Source organism: Chanodichthys erythropterus, chromosome 4 (assembly GCF_024489055.1).
Source record: "Chanodichthys erythropterus isolate Z2021 chromosome 4, ASM2448905v1, whole genome shotgun sequence".
Lineage (NCBI taxonomy): Eukaryota > Metazoa > Chordata > Actinopteri > Cypriniformes > Xenocyprididae > Chanodichthys > Chanodichthys erythropterus.
Genome location: NC_090224.1, coordinates 27,071,845 through 27,090,461, shown reverse-complemented (window position 1 = coordinate 27,090,461; position 18,617 = coordinate 27,071,845). Strand labels below are relative to the sequence as shown.

The following is an 18,617-nucleotide window of genomic DNA, read 5'->3' as shown; positions in this document are numbered from 1 at the left end:
ACTTGACAGACACTGGAAGAGAAAAGGATGAGAAATAAAAGCAGAAACAAAGGAAAAATAAGCATGTTAATAAAAATAAAAAACAGTTGTTTAATGAAACATTTCTTCTCCTGCTTGGGTTAGAAAAGTACTGTTTTATGGCAAAATTTCCCACTTTGCATCTTCAAAACATCCTCTAGTTTTTCTCTCTGCAAAGATATCAGTACTACATCACACACATCACATGCATGCCCAAAATCATGACCCTTACCCATGATCATCGTTGATTTGTACAAGGTTACAATGGACAAGGGTTGCTTTTTTTTTCCTTTCCTCTTTTTTTTTTTTTTTTTTTTTTTTTACACCAATGATTTTGTAACTTAGAAAGTCACTTGAGGGATAACAATGTAACAATGAGATATTTTACACTGGCATTGTCCCACAACCAGACAGAAAAAAGGTATCAAGGTCCCCAGAGTCCTATTTGCCTTCTCCCTATATTTACGGATGCTTAAGTGTGCTTCAAATCACAGAACTTGGAAATGGGTTCATTATGGATCAATGAGTTTTTAAAGGACTTTTTGTGTAAAATCACTGTTTCCTGTTCAAGTTTTTTATTCTTTCAGATATTGTTCTGTCTCTGTTTTTTGTCATTTGGATTTTGTTTTAAACATAGTATTCCTTGTCCTTGTCTTTGGGTCTCTTGTTGCTGGCACTCTTAATGCTGGACTGCTTGTCTTTTACTACTGTGCCATTATTCTGTGCCGAATTGCTAATGTAGTTCCGTGTTTCATCTACCTGATAGGAGCCCTCATCCCTGTTCCTGTATTTGTACATGGCATAGAGAAGGATGAGGATGCACAGGGCGGCAGCAGAGACAATACCAACCACCATGCCCGTGGTGCTGCTGGACTCACGTATTACCTCTGAGGCACCAGGGGGCACTCTCTTGATACCTGGCTGGGTGGGCACGGCACTGGGGATGGTGCGCAACATGGGCTGGGTGATGTATGGCCCCCTCGGTTTGGTGCCGTCCATGTCGAAAGATGTGGGGAGTGGTAGCAGCACTATGTCCGGTTGGGGTTTGATCTCACGATTGTTCATTTTCCCGGCTGGGATTTTAGGAGCGGTCTCGGGTGTGACGGGTGACACTGCTGTGCTCCTGAGGTCAGGCAGAGGCGGGATGGCCGTAGTCCTGCCCACCTCAGAGGCCTTGCTAGGTTTAAAGTCCTTTACTTCCCACTTGGGTGCGAGAGCTTTGTAGCCACCTTCGTAAGTCGACGTGGTCAAGATCTTATCTGTTACCAGGGAGAAGGTGGTGTAAAAATCTTCATCGTCAGTAGGGGGGAGGCTAGAGTCGAAGGCCTCCCCAGAGCCAAACCCCGATATCACCAAGCCATCACCATCATCATCACCATCATCATCATCATCATCATCACAATCATCGCTGCCTTGGTCCGACAAGCAAGGTACCCCCGCCTCGGTGGCAATTGACAGGGACTCTTTGGTGGTCTTAATAATGGTGAGGACGGGGTGAAGGGTCGGGGGAAGGGGGATGAAAGGGGCTCGAGTGGAAACAGGGGGGATGTCTATGGGATCCTCAACTAGAACAGGGATGACTAACTCCCCTCCTGGGAAGAAGAAGAAGAAAGGAAATTAGTGTCCATTCATATTTTGGCTGCTTGCAAACATAACCAATTAAAGCAGAGCAAGAATATTTGGAAAGAAACATGACAAAAAACACCCATCAAAACCAATGGTTAAAACAAATCAAGAAAGAACAGAAAAAATAACAGAAATGCGAGGTAAATGTATCAAAAGGCTTGTAGGGACATGCAAGGTCTTGAGCTTTCTTTTTGGCATATTTAACTGACCTCTACATAGAACACCTATAGCGCAATTGTTGCGCCCCTGCAACTTAAAGCACCTGAAACAAGTGAAACTAGTGAACAAAGTATTTAATTTTGTTATGTCTTGAGATGTGTAGAGAGGTGAGAGTACAAAACTGAGCCGATCCGTTTTGCGTGACTGCTCACGTTGTGAATTCATTTAGGAAATTTATGTCTAAGCATCCTGTTTGATCAACGAACCTAAGGCCAACGAAGAGTGTAATATATGGAACACTCCCAAAAAATACCATTATTGTATTGAGATTTCTAATTTTCTGAGCGGCTTATCAAGACTGTAGAGAAAATCACTTAATTACTTTTCTCTTTCAAGTCTGTCACACTTGAGATGAAAGCCAATTGCCTTTTGACAGTTCTTATGAAATTGCAACAATGGCACAGGTCGCATAATAGTTCAACAACACCTGAATGTTTCTTCTCATATGTGAACACTTCATGTCATACTATGTTATACATTTGTCATCGCTCAAGTTGAGGATGACATTTTAATTGTTGGAAACATTACATAGACACATTTGGTTTCATGAAAAAACAGAATGTAAAACCCATTCTTAAGTACACTTTTGCATTAAACTCAATTGATTAATGGATTTTTGAATGATTTACTGAATAAGGCCCAATGTTTTTACAAACAATTTACACAGAAATTATGCACAAATTTGTCCTGTCTTTTTTTATTGTTACAAGGGATACATCCAGATGTTGATTGAATCCGCTCAAACTTACGCCAAGGTGGCTTTGCTGATTACAAACAGAGGGCACTATAAGGCAACACAGGTCTTAAACAACAGACCAAATGAAATAAAAAGAGAGGAAAGAAAAATGAAAAGCAGTGCAAACAACTGGTTAATGGTTAGAGCAAAGCACTAGAAACATTCGCAAACCAAATGTTCAGAGTCAAAAAGAGAGTAGTAAGCACATAAAAAAGAGAAAACAATAAGACTATTAAACAATTCATCAAAAGGTGGAAGCATACCAACAGTTCTGTGACTTACATCAACAAATTGCCCGCATGATTTTGGCAGGAAGAAAAAAATTTACAAAAGAAAGTTGTGTAAGAATGCTTGGGGATAAGTATGGTTAATCTGTAAAAATTTAATTATGCAATCAATTTATCCTCTAATTTTATATATATTATTTTTTCTTAAACAATATGATACAGGGAGGCAACGACACATACATTCACACCATGACATGAAAAATAACTTCACCATTCTGCTCATTTGTTCTTTCTTTTGATAAATAAATCATTTTCTCTACAAAAGAAAACTGTACATTTTCCTTTTTAAAGCTAATTTTGCTTTGAAGTATCTACAGATACATATTTTCTTTGTTCTTTTTTTAACATGAATTCTTAAACGATAGAATGACTGTACATACTGTACCATTGCTAAGAAGAGATAGGGAGGGTCGAGAGAGAGAGAAAGAGAGAGAAAGAGGAGGGAGGGGAGGAGGGAGGGAGGGAGGGAGGGAGGGAAGGAGGGAGGGGCCTATGAACAGACTAGGTAGGAAATGACATAGATGGAAGTGAACGTGTACGTCAGTTGCCATGTCCATGTAAGGGTGGTACGAAGCGGTCGGGCGGCAATAGAGCTTTGGGCTGTAAGGAAGGGATGGGGATATACAAACAATGAGCATATACATGCCCATCTACCAGATCATATAGAACTCTCAAGACTGACACTCATACAGACCCTAAGCTGCAACTTCTGTCCAATTAAGTTTCAATTTCGGAATTTAGATTTCAACAATTCAGAAGTCCGATTTCCACTGGGAAATATTATGACCAAAATTTTAACTGACTTTGAATGTTTGAAGTAGATAGTGGTGAGGAATTATTAGCATTTTGTTCTTTTTTTGCTTGATAAAAATTATGTGTATATATATATATATATAAATACGTCTGGCTGTAGTTCTCAATCTGATCAAGCTAATCAAGAAAAACTAAACAAGAATCAATATAGAACATATATAAATATACACATATAAATATAAATACATATATAAATATACACAAACCAGACAATATATATGTATACATGTATAAACAAAAAAAGCAATAAAAACATATAGGAATAACTGAAATTAAAATTCTCTCACACTATCAAGATTAAAATAATCAGAAAGCACATAGTGAAGCCAAACAGAGGAGGGACAATGTACCGTCACCACCTTCACAACTAATAATACCATTATTAGTTTTCTTTTGTAAATCTCTTGTTAGTGGCTTGACAGCACAAAGCAGGGGTGTATTTCAGGAAAAGGAGGAAAATCACTTTTTCTTCTTCTTTTTTATTTTTTCTCTCAGATTTTCACTGTAAGGTGAAATCATGCTTTTTAACAAGTTGCATTTAGGGTAAGTAGAATCACAGCACTGCAAGCTGGGATCAGGAGGGCTGAGAACAGGGTTACAAGATATTGAGAAACCCATGGGCTAAAGGCTGTGGGATACAAAATTGAATAAAACAGGTGAACCAACCAAATGTCAATCTAAATATAGAGATAAATACCTCATTGATCTTATGACCATTTGAACATAATGTTCATCCTGAATGCATTAACCCAATTAAGAACAGAAGTATTCTGCAGAAATCATTGCATAACCAACAGCCGTTCGCTCAACATAAATGACAGCAAAGACTGGGAATTCCACAAAGTAGCATTTGTAGCGTCTGGATCAATCAGCCACACAGTTATTCATTGCATTTAATGAATTACCCATAAACTCACTCTCACTATGAAAGTTCTGTGAACCCATCCCCCTAAAACTGCAACTAGCATCCCAAACATAGCTAAACCACAGGCAGAACTAGGTGTCCTGTTACAGATACTTGGACCTTTTATGATCAGGAAGAATTTTGCAGAAACTAGTGACTCTGACTTCACTCTTTCTGAGAAGGACAAATAAATTCTCTTATCCTAGGTATTCTCTATTTAACCACTTGGGAAATGTATAAACATCTATCCAATTTTCCCATCTCATGACTTTCCTTTTATAGGCTTTATTCTATGTATTAATTCTCTCTTTTTAACTATTTTGGTATTAATGTTACATAGTTGCAAATGTATAGTTAACTGAAATCACATAGGTAGCATGTTTGGTATCTACAGACTCCAACTTTCGTTTCCTATTTGGCAATTTATGTTACATGTTACTAACTCTGTGACACATTAGTATTATAAGAATCTAGAAGGTTCTTTTCTCATTCATCCAATCCAGTGTCTTATGCTAATATCTTGCTACAGAACAAAGACTCGTAAAACTTCCCTCCGAGGGGGCAACTCTTTATTGGCTCAGACACCTTAAGAGGGTGTGACATCTTCACCCCTTATATTCACTGATCACAAGATCAAACTCTCTCTTCTTCTCTTTTACTGACAAATGCTGATGTCAAGATGATGCTGTAAGAAGCTAGAAGCTTCTAAGGAACCCCAAGCTTGTGCCAGGCCTCAGCCTAGACCTTCCATTCACCAAAGATCCTCTGAATCCAACTGGTTCTCTTTCGTCAAGACAATATCAGCAAAGATTCATCGGAAGCCTCCACAAATTGCATCAGGACAGTTTTAATTCAACTTGGAGAGACATGCAAGTATCAAACTTAGTCTCTATTATTGGATACATTGAGTATTCTTACCCCTTTTAAAGAAGGGCCTGTTAAAACTAAACTGATGGTTTGCTCAAGGCTGTTGATCTGCTGAATGTCAAACAATGCAGTAACTTCTTGCTTCCTGTACTCTGCTTTAACTCTCTCTCTTGGTAAACTGTATGCATGTATGTGTGTGAATGTTAGAGTAGTTTAAGTGTTTAGTCTAGTTAATAAAGTCTCGTTCATGTCACATGTAAAGTTGTCTGTGTTTTGCGCTCATATGCTGGAGTCCCTATTCATGTCGATCCTGACTTACAGGCTCTTAGTAGTACTGTACAATAAGATTGTTATTTCCCATAACCTGGAAATGAACATTTCTTAGAATTAATAAACAATTAACACTGTGTGTTCATTGGACAACAGGTTAATTGATTGTAATATTAATTTTATTACATTTAATTTAATTTTATTAACTGATCCAAATATTAATAATTAATTATAACTAGTTATGATTAATTATTCATATTTATTTTGAGCTAGTTTGCTACACATTCTTACAAGACAGAACACAGAAAACATCTCTGTGATGAAACATGTTTTGTTTGTATGTAGGACATGAGAGAGATTATTATCTTATGTGGATGAGCAGCATGGGTTTTTCAATGGTTGATACCATTAATGATTATCTGGTGAGCAGGGTGGCATACAATTTAATGCCTGAAAACAAGTGGACAATTTTTTTTTAAACCTACAAAAACCTAATATAAATTAGTTTAACAATTGAAACTAGTATAGCAATTAGCAAAAAGGTTGCCTTATCACTTCCGGCTTAGCTAAGCATGGGGTAGGTCGCATCAGGCTTCGCTCCTACAGAGTTTGTTACTCCATTATTTTCAGGCACGATTTGCTCACTTTTGGTAGCTTATAATTTTTTCTAAACCTGTTTTGAATAGAATTATTTTGATTTTCGGCGACTACAATGCCACCCAAGGCCAATAAAAGCGCAAACGCCTCTCAGCCTTACCTGCGGCCTGTTGCTAACGCAGCATCCCTGCTTCGCGGTGAAGCCCCGCCGTTGCCAGAGGCCACGCTGGTCGATGCCAATGTTACTGCTCTCAAGACCGAACTTCTCTGCGCCCTTCATGAAGAAATGCCAGCGATATTTAAAGCCGAACTTCACGCAGCATTAGGTGATAATCTCTCCTCGATTAAATCTGAGCTGCTAGTGCTGAAAACGGATCTTTCCTCCAGTATTTCCTCTATGCAGCAAAAATATACCGGACTCAAAGACACCGTGTCAGAGATGGAGCAGTCCCTCTCCACCTGCACCGATGACATAGCCACTCTCCGTGCCAAGGTGGAATACATGTCTGGAGAACTGGTTAAACTGGAGAGCAAATGTGATGATTTGGAGTCTAGGTCACGCCGTAACAATGTCCGTATTGTCGGGGTGCCAGAGGGTACTCCAAATAATTTATCCACAGAGTATGTGTCAAAACTCTTGATGCAGGCATTCACACTTGAGAAGGAACCGCTTGTAGATCGTGCTCACCGGACCCTAGCTCCCAAACCCAAGCCAGGCGAACGTCCGCGCGAGATACCGGCAAGGCTCCACCATTATACAGATATACAGATATATCCTCAAGAAAGCCATCGAGCTACAGCGGATTAAACTACACAACATGACCATCTCTGTCTTCCCTGACTACACCGCTAAAACAGCACGAGCCCGCGCAGCTTTTAATGAGGTTCGACGTCAGCTATGGGACATCGAAGGTGTCCGGTTCGACATTCTCCATTCAGCCAAGGGTTGCATATTGTTTATTTACAAGTTTAGTTGACTCAGCAGGACTCTTTTGGTGAGTGTAATTATAACTTTGTTTTATTTAACTCAGTTTTTACCACACTACCAGTGAGTTTATTTCATATTGTTAGATTATGTATACGTGCCCTAAAATTACACGCGTGCCTTAAAATTTTCTTTTTCTTTTTAAATAGCTCTGTTGGAGCTTCCTTTATAAGTTATGGTTAGCTACACAGTCGTAAGCGTTTCTTTTTTTCTTGCTCCGCTTAGGAGCTTGCATTGCTGTCTCTGTCGTTTGGGGATGGGGAAATCTGCGATGCGGGTGGGAGGAGGGTGGGAAGGGGACATGGTCCAATGTTTTGTGAAGTTCATTTCATTTTTCATGTTTGTTCACATCTATGTCTGTTTCATTTTGTCTGTGTGTCAGCACGTATGCGTGCGCTTTTTCCCTTTTTCTTTTTGTGGGGGGTGGGAGGAATGACCTGTTTAAATATGTAGTCTATTTCCAAATTAAAGTCTGTTAGCCATGGCCAGCGCTCAAAGTCAAAAGTGTGGTGATTCGTCTGGTATTCGATTTTTAAGTTGGAATGTGAAAGGTTTGAATAGCCCCATTAAGCGGTCCAAAATATTTTCACACTTAAAGCGCTTGAAGAGTGATGTAATATTTCTGCAGGAGACCCCTTTGCGGGACAGTTAGACTTAGATGTCCATGGGTGGGAAACGTGTTTCACTCGACGTTTAATTCTAGAGCCAGAGGGGTAGCTATTCTGATCAATAAAAGAGTTCAGTTTACTCCTTTGAAGATAATGGCTGACAAGAATGGGAGATACCTAATAGTTGTTGGCACTCTTTGTAATAACCCTGTATTGTTGGTTAATGTATATGCTCCGAATTTTGATAATCCGGGTTTTACAGACAAGTTATGGAGTATCCTCCCTTTCCTTGACACCCATTTTTTAATACTGGCTGGTGATCTGAACTGTGTTATCGACCCCACCTTAGATCGTTCAAACCCTCGAACCCTGGTTCAGTCTTCTATGTCCAAATCCATTTCGGATTTTATGAGTAAAAACGGGTTTGTAGACCCTTGGAGATTTTATAACCCTAGTGCTAGGACATACTCTTTCTACTCTCAGGTGCACCAGTCTTTTTCACGTATTGATTATTTTTTTATTGACCAATCCCTAATCCCTAAAGTCACAGCATCTGATTATCACACAATTGTTATTTCTGACCATGTACCACTTAGTGTTAATATCAAATTTGTGGGCCAGCCGTGTTTTTCCTCACCCTGGAGGTTCAATTCTTTGTTGTTGTCAGACGAGGCATTTAATGTTTTTACCTTGTCCGCAATAGATGAATATATAGTCTTTAATAAGAGTGATGCCGTCTCATCTTCATTGTTGTGGGAATTTCTTAAAGCATATATGCATGGACAAATTATTTCGTATTCTGTCCATTCCAATAAAGATCGCAAAGCTAAGCTTCAAGATCTGACTACAAACATTTAAGATTTAGACAAGCAAATGGCTGCCAATCCAACCCCCAGCATTCAAAAGAAACGACTTGAGCTACAGACTGAATTTGACTTGCTTTCAACAACTGAGGATGAGCGTCTCCTGTTGCGTTCTCGCGCAGTTTATTATGAACATGGTGATAAACCTAGTAGGCTCTTGGCTCACCAGTTAAAGCGCCAGGCTGCTTCCCGTTTGATACCTCAAATCAAAGATACGGCTGGCAATATGGTTTCTGAGCCTAAAGAAATAAATAATGTATTTAAAACTTATTATTCATCTCTGTATAAGTCTGAATCGGTAGCTGATACATCTGATTTGGTTTCTTTTCTCAAAGATTTGGCAGTGCCTACCATTGACCCCACCATAGCTGAACAATTAGATGCGCATCTGAAATTGGAAGAGGTTACGCAGGCTATTAAAGCTATGCATAATGGTAAGGCACCAGGTCCAGACGGGTTCCCTGTTGAATTTTTCAAGAAATTTATAGACCGTCTTGCCCCACTTCTTCTTTTAGTATACAATGAATCTTTAGAACGTGGCTCTTTGCCTCCCACTCTTTCTCAGGCAGTCATCACGCTTCTCTTAAAGAAAGATAAAGATCCTACATCTTGTGCTTCATATAGACCTATATCTCTTCTCAACGTGAATGTAAAAATCTTGGCCAAGGTATTGGCGAGACGCCTTGAAAAAATCCTTCCTTCTATTATTTCAGAGGAACAGAATGGCTTCATTAAAGGACGACAGTTATTTTTTAACATTCGAACACTTTTGACTGTCATTCTGTCTAATCACTCTTTAACTAGTCCGGAAGTAGTCATCTCACTTGATGCCGAGAAAGCTTTCGATCGCATGGAATGGGTTTATCTTTTTGCCGTCTTAAATAAATTTGGCTTTGGAGATCGATTCATTTCATGGATTCGATTGCTGTACAATTCTCCTCAGGCTAGCGTCCACACAAATGAGATTTCTTCCGACTATTTTACAGGCTGCCCCCTGTCTCCCTTACTTTTTGCTTTGGCCATTGAACCCTTGTCGTTAGCTTTGCAATCACTCACTTCATTTCACGGAGTATCCCGCTATAATATTGGTCTAAAATTGTCACTGTATGCAGATGATCTCCTTCTATATGTTTCTGATCCTTTGGCGAGTATTCCACCAATTTTATCTTTGTTGAAGAGATTTGGCTCTTTCTCAGGTTATAAAGTTAACTTACTTAAAAGTGAATGCTATCCTATAAATTCTCTGGCTCTTACACTGAAACAGTCTGACATTTCTTTCAAGTTCAGTCATTCAGGTTTCAAATATTTAGGAGTCAACGTGACCCGGACTCTGCCTTCCTTATATTCGGCTAATTTCTCCCCATTGCTTAGTCAGATGAAGTCGGATTTTCAAAGGTGGGGTTCCCTCCCTTTGTCTCTAATTGGTCGTATTAACGCCATTAAAATGAACACTTTGCCTCGACTACTTTTTCTGTTTCAGTGTATTCCTGTATTTTTGCCCAAAACATTTTTTTAAACACTGGACCAACTTATTACCTCTTTTTTGTGGGGAGGTAAAAATCCCAGAGTGAGGAAATCACTTTTGCAGAGATTTACGTTTAGTGGCGGTCTGGCTTTACCTAATTTTTTGTTGTATTATTGGTCGGCTCACATTCACAAATTGACTTACTGGCTTCAATCACAAGAACTGCTATGGTGTAGGCTTGAGAACCAGTCCTGTATTTTCTCTTCTTTAAATGCTTTACTGACATCTTCCCTCCTGATTAACCCATCTTTTTTCACAAAGAATCCTGTGGTTCAGTCCAGTATTAAAATCTGGTCGCAATTCAGAAATAATTACAAGTTTGTTTCAGCCTCAATCACAATGCCTATAACAAAAAATCACTTATTTCCCCCTGGCCTGACTGATGCTGCCTATATACAGTGGGAAAACTGTGGCATTAAAAGTTTTAAAGACCTGTATAAAGATCACCTTTTCTCAAGTTTTTCCACTTTGTCCTCTGAAATGAATCTCCCAGCTGCTCATTTATTTCGTTACTTTCAGGTTCGGCACTGTGCTTCATCTCTCTTCCCTTCCCATCCTTCACTTCCTAATACTCAATTTTGGGAAGAGCTGCTGTCTCTTAAGCCCAACAAGAAATCTATTATATCAATAATATATAAACAATTAATGGATTTAGACACCTATTCAATAACTAAAATTCTTAGGTCTTGGGAACAGGAGCTAGGAATAACTTTTTCAGATCAGCAATGGGAAAAGGCATTATCATGTATTCGCTCCAGCACATCCTGTGCAAGGTTGCAGCTAATTCAGTTTAAGGTATTATACAGGGTTCATTATTCAAGGTCTCGTTTATCCGAAATTTATCCACAGATAACTGATCAATGTGAGCGGTGTCACGGTACCCCATGTAATCTTGGTCACATGTTTTTCTCCTGCCCTAAACTTCACAACTTCTGGAGCAACTATTCCACAATTCTCTCCAAAGTTCTTAGAATTCAGGTTCAAATAGATCCCTTCTTAACTGTATTTGGACTTCCGGTTAACTCTGTGTTAACTGACCCTGCTCAAGCTGATATATTGGCATTTACTTCACTTGTGGCTAGACGGTGCATTTTACTTCTCTGGAAAGCCTCTAAAGTACCCTAAATTTCTGTGTGGCTCCAGAATGTGATGTCATTGCTTAAATTGGAAAAGATAAAGTTTTCATCCAGGGGTAATTCTGAAAAATTTCACCATAAATGGGGCTCTTTCATGGATTATTTTAGATCGCTACAAACTCTACCATGTGATTGATTCTGCACCCCCCCCCCCCTTTTTTGTTTTGTTTGTTTGTTTTTGTTTTTTACTGTTTTAGTTTGTTTAAAAAAAAAAAAAAATGAAGGAGAATACCTGTAAACTGTTTGTACATGACTGCATGTGATACTTCCTCAATAAAAAGATAAAAAAAAAAAAAAAAAAAAAAAAAAGGTTGCCTTATCACAGCTTTGTTTATCAAGTTTCACTGATTCCCTAGTGTGTCCTGAGCTAAATGGGTGAATTTATTAGCTACATCAGATTCAATCAAGATGAAGGCATCTACTAAAACCACATGCACAAAGACAGCACCACAGAGGACCCCGACATGTCTCAGTAAATACTTTAATCTAACATTAGCACTTCAACAAACAATGATAATTTTCACAGTGTTTTAATTCAGCACAAACATTTTGTGCTTGTCTTAGGGGGACTGTATTTGTTTTGCAGAGCGGAGATAGTTCTTTGGTCTAAGCTCCATTACATAGCAGACACTTCCACACTGCATTAAGCCTGCAGCTCAGCTAGATTGTAGCGTTCTCTGCATTTTCTTACAGGAATTAATTCTTGTAAACAAAGGCGAAGGGCCCTCTTTCTCAGCTGTTAATGCTCTCTACCATAGAATTTCAGATATTTTAGAGTGGAGGGGATGCAAAATGAAAGAAATAACCATAACAGCTGACATTCACAGTAGTGCTCTCTCTTGTGCCCCTAACCAAATCCAAGCGGCCTTGGAACAGATATCCGTGCCTAAACTCCGTGACCATCTTGTTTTCGCTGAGTCTAGCCAAACAACGATGAATGCCGCAGGTGTGTGGGGCTAAACCTGCCTTATCCACTAAAAGAAGAGTATGTGTGAGCTGACCGCCATGGTTCAGAAAGCACGCCACAGTCAAATCCTTTTGTGTCAGCCATGCATTGTGCCCTGCCTGCGACTATTGTGGTTTTCTCACCTCAGCCTCTGATAACTCATCAGCAGTATGAGAACTGAAAAACGTGAAAAATGAGAAGGCTGCGTAACTGCTGAGGGGTTGTTTTTACTTCCTCAAAGTATCAAATTGCACTTGGATTGGGCAAATGACCCAGTGCTGAGGTCCGCCCTCCTTGATTACAGTTAATGATGTATGAATTTAGATTTTAAATTGTGTAAACAGTAAATTGTGCTCATAAATTGGCAGTCAACTAATTTAATAATGAATACAACTGTTTGTTTTTTTTAATCATACTTTTTGTAATTACTTTTCGTAATTTATGTTTTTAAGCTGGGGCTTAGTGTGGGGTCATTTAGTTTGGCCTTCCCAGTAGGGATGTCAAGTTTCTGGAGTTTTGTTTCCTCTAGTTTGTCTTTTTTTAATGCCAGATTCAGACTACACAATATTTTTGTTGGTTACGATAGTCACTGTGTCAGATTATATGATTTTACTACTAAATCTTGTTGTGTCATGGACAAGAAATATGTCAGACTACACGTTGCTACCTGACCATTCATCGCTTGCCATCTTTAACCATGTGCATGCTGTCGTCGAGAAGGTGGAACTATCGACTGACAGAAGGTGCCATAAATGTAAACAAACAATGGCTAGCAGCTTGTTTTGCTCTGTCTTGTCGTCAGAAAAGCCCAAAAGTGCACACATATCTGGATTGCATGGATATTTAGATTTCCTCCAAAGAGAACTGAGGTAACATATGTTTTATTTACCTTTTTTCACTCTGTTGCGGTAGTACCTTGAGGAAACATCATAAAAGCAGGAGTATTATTGCCATAGCTCCACAAACATTTCCTCCATTGTAAAATTCCACCTAGCAGGAACGATACCATTGTCTCTCTTTCGTTTTGGCATGTTTGAAAGCATGTAGGAAGGGCTTCTGCACTCCTATTGGCCAGTGTTACATGTGACAGAACTTGTCGTGGAAGACTAAAACAAAATTAAACATGCTATTCTTTCTGTCATAACGTCATGAAGCCATGCAGACGTGGCATCAGTTATCGTCCACTATGGCACACTACACTAACTGAAATGATCGAATCTTGCGTCCCGACGTCCATTGTCATTTACAAATCCCCACGACACCCTACGTCAAGCAGATCATGGCAAAATCGGGCTAAAATTGTGTAGTCTGAACCGGGCATAAGTGTCTCTCTAAGGGATATTTTGGCTTGGTGTCTGACAGATTGCTGCTACTTCTTCATGTATTTCATAATATCTCTATGTGACCCAGAGTGTTAAACTGGTATCCTCAGCCAGAGGCATGTGACCACTGCCTGTTACACAATTTGTTGTATGGCCATTAAGCTAAATGTGTCAACTAAACAACCTTTAACTGATTCGAAGTGATAATAATAAATTAATTAATAATTCCTTACATTTATATAGCGCTTTTCTGGGCACTCAAAGTGCTTTACATATTGAAGGTGGAATCTCCTCAACCACCACCAATGTGCAGCATCCACCTGGATGATACGACGGCAGCCATATTGCGTCAGAACGCCCATCACACACCAGCTTATTGGTGGAGAGGAGACAGAGTGATGAAGCCAATCAGTGTATGGGGATGATTAGAAGGCCATGATGGACAGAGGCCAATGGGCAAATTTGGCCAGGATTTCGGGGTTACACCCCTACTCTTTTCAAAGGACATCCTGGGATTTTTAATGACCACAGAGAGTCAGGACCTCGGTTTAATGTCTCATCCGAAGGATGGTGCTTTTTGACAGTATAGTGTCTCCATCACTATACTGGGGTGTTAGGACCCACACAGACCACAGGGTGAGCACCCCCTGCTGGCCTCACTAACACTTCTTCCAGCAGCAACCTAGTTTTCCCAGGAGGTCTCCCATCCAGTTACTAACCAGGCTCAGCCCCGTTTAGCTTCAGTAGGCAACCAGTCTTGGGCTACAGGGTGATATGGCTGATAGCCAGCCCAATGGGGCCACCACAATTCAGCTTGTGACAGTGGTTCAGTGACCAGTTCCTCAGGGTCCCCTGCTCTTTGTGCACCTTTCCACATTCTCCTGATTGGTGTCTTGTGTCTTGTTTGAAGACTTTTTCCATCTTAATCAACCGCGCCAATGACATCACGATACACTCACGATACACTGGCAGCTCCCCCCCCCCCCTTTTTTTTTGAGTCAAACATCAAGGATTGTCAAAACTGTCAGTTATTTTTGTGCACAAGTTTGAGTTTATTTTTAGTCTTTAGGCAAAGTTCACTCCTATAATTTAGTGAAAACATGAATGTCATCATTTATTGGATACCTCAATGCTGAATTGTGGAAGTTAAAATATGTTTCTATCCCAGTTTAATATGTGGAGAGAACTATAATTTCTATCAACATAGGCTCAATGTAAAAATGTGCCCTGTACTCTAAAGACTTTACACGGTTTCTTGCACAATACTATTATGACCAATAAAAAAAAAACTTTTATGAAATTGCATTATTTAGACATTAGAAATTGCATACATTTAGACATTTGCATTACATAATCAGTTTTATACGTATTGCTTTTCTGACATTGAGTACGAGTTCCGTGAAACACAAGTTACGATGGTTGCTTCAGCAAATGTGTTTTTACTTCATGTCTGCTTTTGTAAAAACTGTTGGTTAAGTTTAGGGTTTAGGGTCAGATTCATGTCCTTAACCTTGTAGAGCCACTCAACGGATATTTAATTTCCAAACTGCCACGATACGTACACCAGCCTACGTTTACATTCATCCGTTTCACATACAACTACATAAAACATGATTATGTCACTCACTGGATAATTCACTTTGAATGTGTAGTGAGAAGTGGAAGAAGCAATGCAGTATAGGTTTGCAGAAATGTTGCCACAGGAATGTTTTTACAATGAGCCCGAGTTGATTTCTATACACTGTTTTCGTTTAAACATTCAGACAAGCCCTGGCTATTATGCTCCATTTAAAAAACAAACAAACAAAAAAAATTATCATTATGTCATGACAAGCCTTACCTAGAATATTAGAATTGCCACAAGATTTTAGGTTTCACCATGTAATTCCATTGTAACCCCTGTTCATTACATAAATGTTTCATTTGCCTTTTTGTGGAATTCCCATCAGTTCAAAAGTGTTCAATAGTTTCACAGAACACTGTGCAAAAATACAAGAAACGACATCAGCAAGACATCAAACAGACAGAACACTCAAGACAAAGACATCAGCACATAGACAGATGATATGCACGTCAGCACACACGGTCAGCCCATTAGCAAACTCATGGGTGGAGAAGCACGCAAGATGGAGCCAATAAATTCCATGCAAGGGTCAAGTTGGAGATCTCCCACTGGGGATTGGTTCGTTTGCAATCAATGCATGCCACAAACGCGACTGATCAGTAGCAACAAATAGAATAGAAAAACAGATATACTTTGTGGCAATAAAAGTCTTTTTATGCCATCTGCATTCAAACAGACATGTCTTTGCAGAAAGGCACAGAAATAAAGATGAGATCAGGGATGGGGGTGGGGGGTCATTCTTTCACACACAACTTTCTTGAGACAGAATGGGGTTGCCTGAACAAGGCAAAAATAATAAATAAAATATATGATGGCAAGAAAAGATTTTGTTGCCTTTTATTTCCTGTTGTATAGTATGTGGGAATGTTTATTTTTAAACCTAATGACATAAAACATAACAAAAATGAGGAAGAGAATCATTAAGTTTTTTTTTTTTTTCAACCACCAAAATTCCATGCGGCAAAAGATGAGATGAAACAAGAGGATCAACTTTAATCCTGGAAAATGGAAGGATGAGGACATCAAAGAAAAAGCCCCCCAAAAGGGGGGAAAAAAAGAGAAAATGCTGGAAAATACAGCAAATAAACCAAAACCACATGAATGGAATGTCAAAGAGTGGATACAGTAGGAAGATGTTTTTCTACATAAAAAAAAAAGGTTCAACCAAAACAGAAACAGAACAGAAAAGTATCATGCAAACTGTCCATGAAACCTGAAGCGAAGGTCAGACTGATGATGTGAATTTCTGTGTCAACATGAAATCGTATGAGTGTGGTGGTTTGTGGCTAAGTGTACTCATATCGAATGTCAGATGAGAAAAGATGAAAGTTAACACTGGAACTGTCCCTTAGCATACTTCCTGTTGCCACTGAATTTGAGAGGACTTGGGACTTGGTATTAGATTTAATGGAGATAAGGGAGAATTCATCTGAAGCACAACTGTCTGCCATCAGGTTTTAAAACTTGCACAGAGTAAATCTTTGTATAATGAGTGACCTTGTAAGTTTGAGAGAAATGTGCTGTAAAATTAACAAACAAATAAATAGGGGCCATCTGTAAAGTCAAAGGTAATGACGGACCATATGGATCCAAGCCTGGCAGGTAAACAGGTATGACACATTTTAAAAACGATGATAACAAAACATTGCTTTTGCTAGAGGTTGTTTTTATGACTCAATAGATAGTGAAAATACAAACAAACAATACACGGTTTTAATTGGTGTATTTGGGAGTGGGATGTTAAAAAAACTGGTCAAAGCAGGGCATATGCTTTGTATAATGCAGGGTGTAGTTTGAGGTAAATTCAAGGCCCTTAATTAGTGTTCCAAAGGCATTTTGAAGCAATTAAAGGCCTTTTGGTTGAGGGTCACTATGATTTTGCCAAGTAAGACTTGTTCATATTTATATGTTCACAACATATTTTGTTGATCCAGGAACAACATTCTTGTCTGAAAATGTAGTCCTAACCTTATCCCTAACCTTAAACATAACCCTATCCATAATTTATCCCTAAAATCAGCAGGAAATAACACTGATGTAGAAGTTACCTAACCCTGGCTGTAAGCCTTATCTTGACAAACTGCAAACTTATCCCTCAAATCTGATTGTTTGGTTGGAATGTTGTTCCAAAATATCAGTCCAGGAACATGTTGTACTTGGTGAAATCATGTCCACCTTTGTTTGAGAGTTACCAATACAGGAAGGTGAATGCGATTTTACCAAATACACTGGAACAACATTAACTGTAAACTTGTCCATAAAATCTGATTGTAATGTCAAGTTTAGGCTTACAACCAGGGTTAGGTGTTTCTACATCAGTACTATTCACCCATCATTTCTCTCTGATTTTAGGGATAAGTTATGGGCAGGGTTAAGTTTAGGGGTAGGGATAGGCCTACATTTTTGGACAATAATTTTGTTCCAGGATAATTGAACATTTCTTACTTGGTAAAATCATAGTGATCACAGGGCAGCAGGCAGACCACTGAACTTTCATAAACTAAACAATCCTTGCATTCATAATGGCCTTGTAAGCACTATAATCAACAGGGTTTCATGTACTGTGATGGCTGACAGTAGAAGTTTGATACAGTGAATCCCAAGTTCTTCAAAACCATATCAATTAATATGTTCAACTCATATTGCGCAAAATGTTTGTTTAACCTTGAGGAAACTGAAACTATATGTGGAGAAAGGTGAGCACAGAAATTCGAAGATATCTGTTCTCTATTAGATGTTTTAAGGCAAGCCTTCAATGTGAGGAAACAAAGGAACAAACAGGAAGGAGGAGTTGTTTCTGTTGCAGGTAGTCCGATACACATCAGAAATCTCTATGCTGAAAGCATTATTCTCATTTGATTTGTAAACATCTCAAAATGTATCATCTGTTAAAGACACACACACACACACACACACTCACTGCAAGAAATCCATTGTGTACAGGACTGATACATTTTGAAGCATCAGAGTGAACTACATGGAGTTTGATACTAATTTTGTACTTTTTTGTAAAGTTTGTCTCTCTGTTAATTGCTGAGAGGACAAAATTAGTATAAACACATAACCATGTTAGTGACGTTCGGCCCCATAATCAAGTGTAACTCTGAAACAGGCCAATGCTTCCTGACTCTTTTCATTCCATTATGATATCATCTGAAAAAATTCAGAGAAATCAGTCCACAGACTATTCTGAATTCAATACAACATTGTTCCCGAAAAGTATTTGGACACTTAAGTCACACCTTAAAATGTATGAATGTCACTGCACAAT

The 18,617-nt window shown here is 38.9% G+C and overlaps 1 protein-coding gene across 4 annotated transcripts in view; it reads right to left on the bottom strand.

The window, feature by feature from the left end:
- Nucleotides 1–462: 462 nt before the first annotated feature.
- nrxn3b (neurexin 3b) overlaps nucleotides 463–18,617 on the bottom strand; it is a 605,102-nt gene continuing 586,947 nt past the window's right edge. For 2 of the 4 annotated variants that reach the window (XM_067384646.1, XM_067384647.1), the window contains one exon: nucleotides 463–1,277. In XM_067384646.1, the coding sequence (XP_067240747.1) occupies nucleotides 646–1,277 (632 nt within the window). In that variant the 3' untranslated portion in view covers nucleotides 463–645. The remainder of the gene's footprint in view (nucleotides 1,278–18,617) is intronic. The other 2 variants (XM_067384648.1, XM_067384649.1) reach the window with 1 other exon arrangement.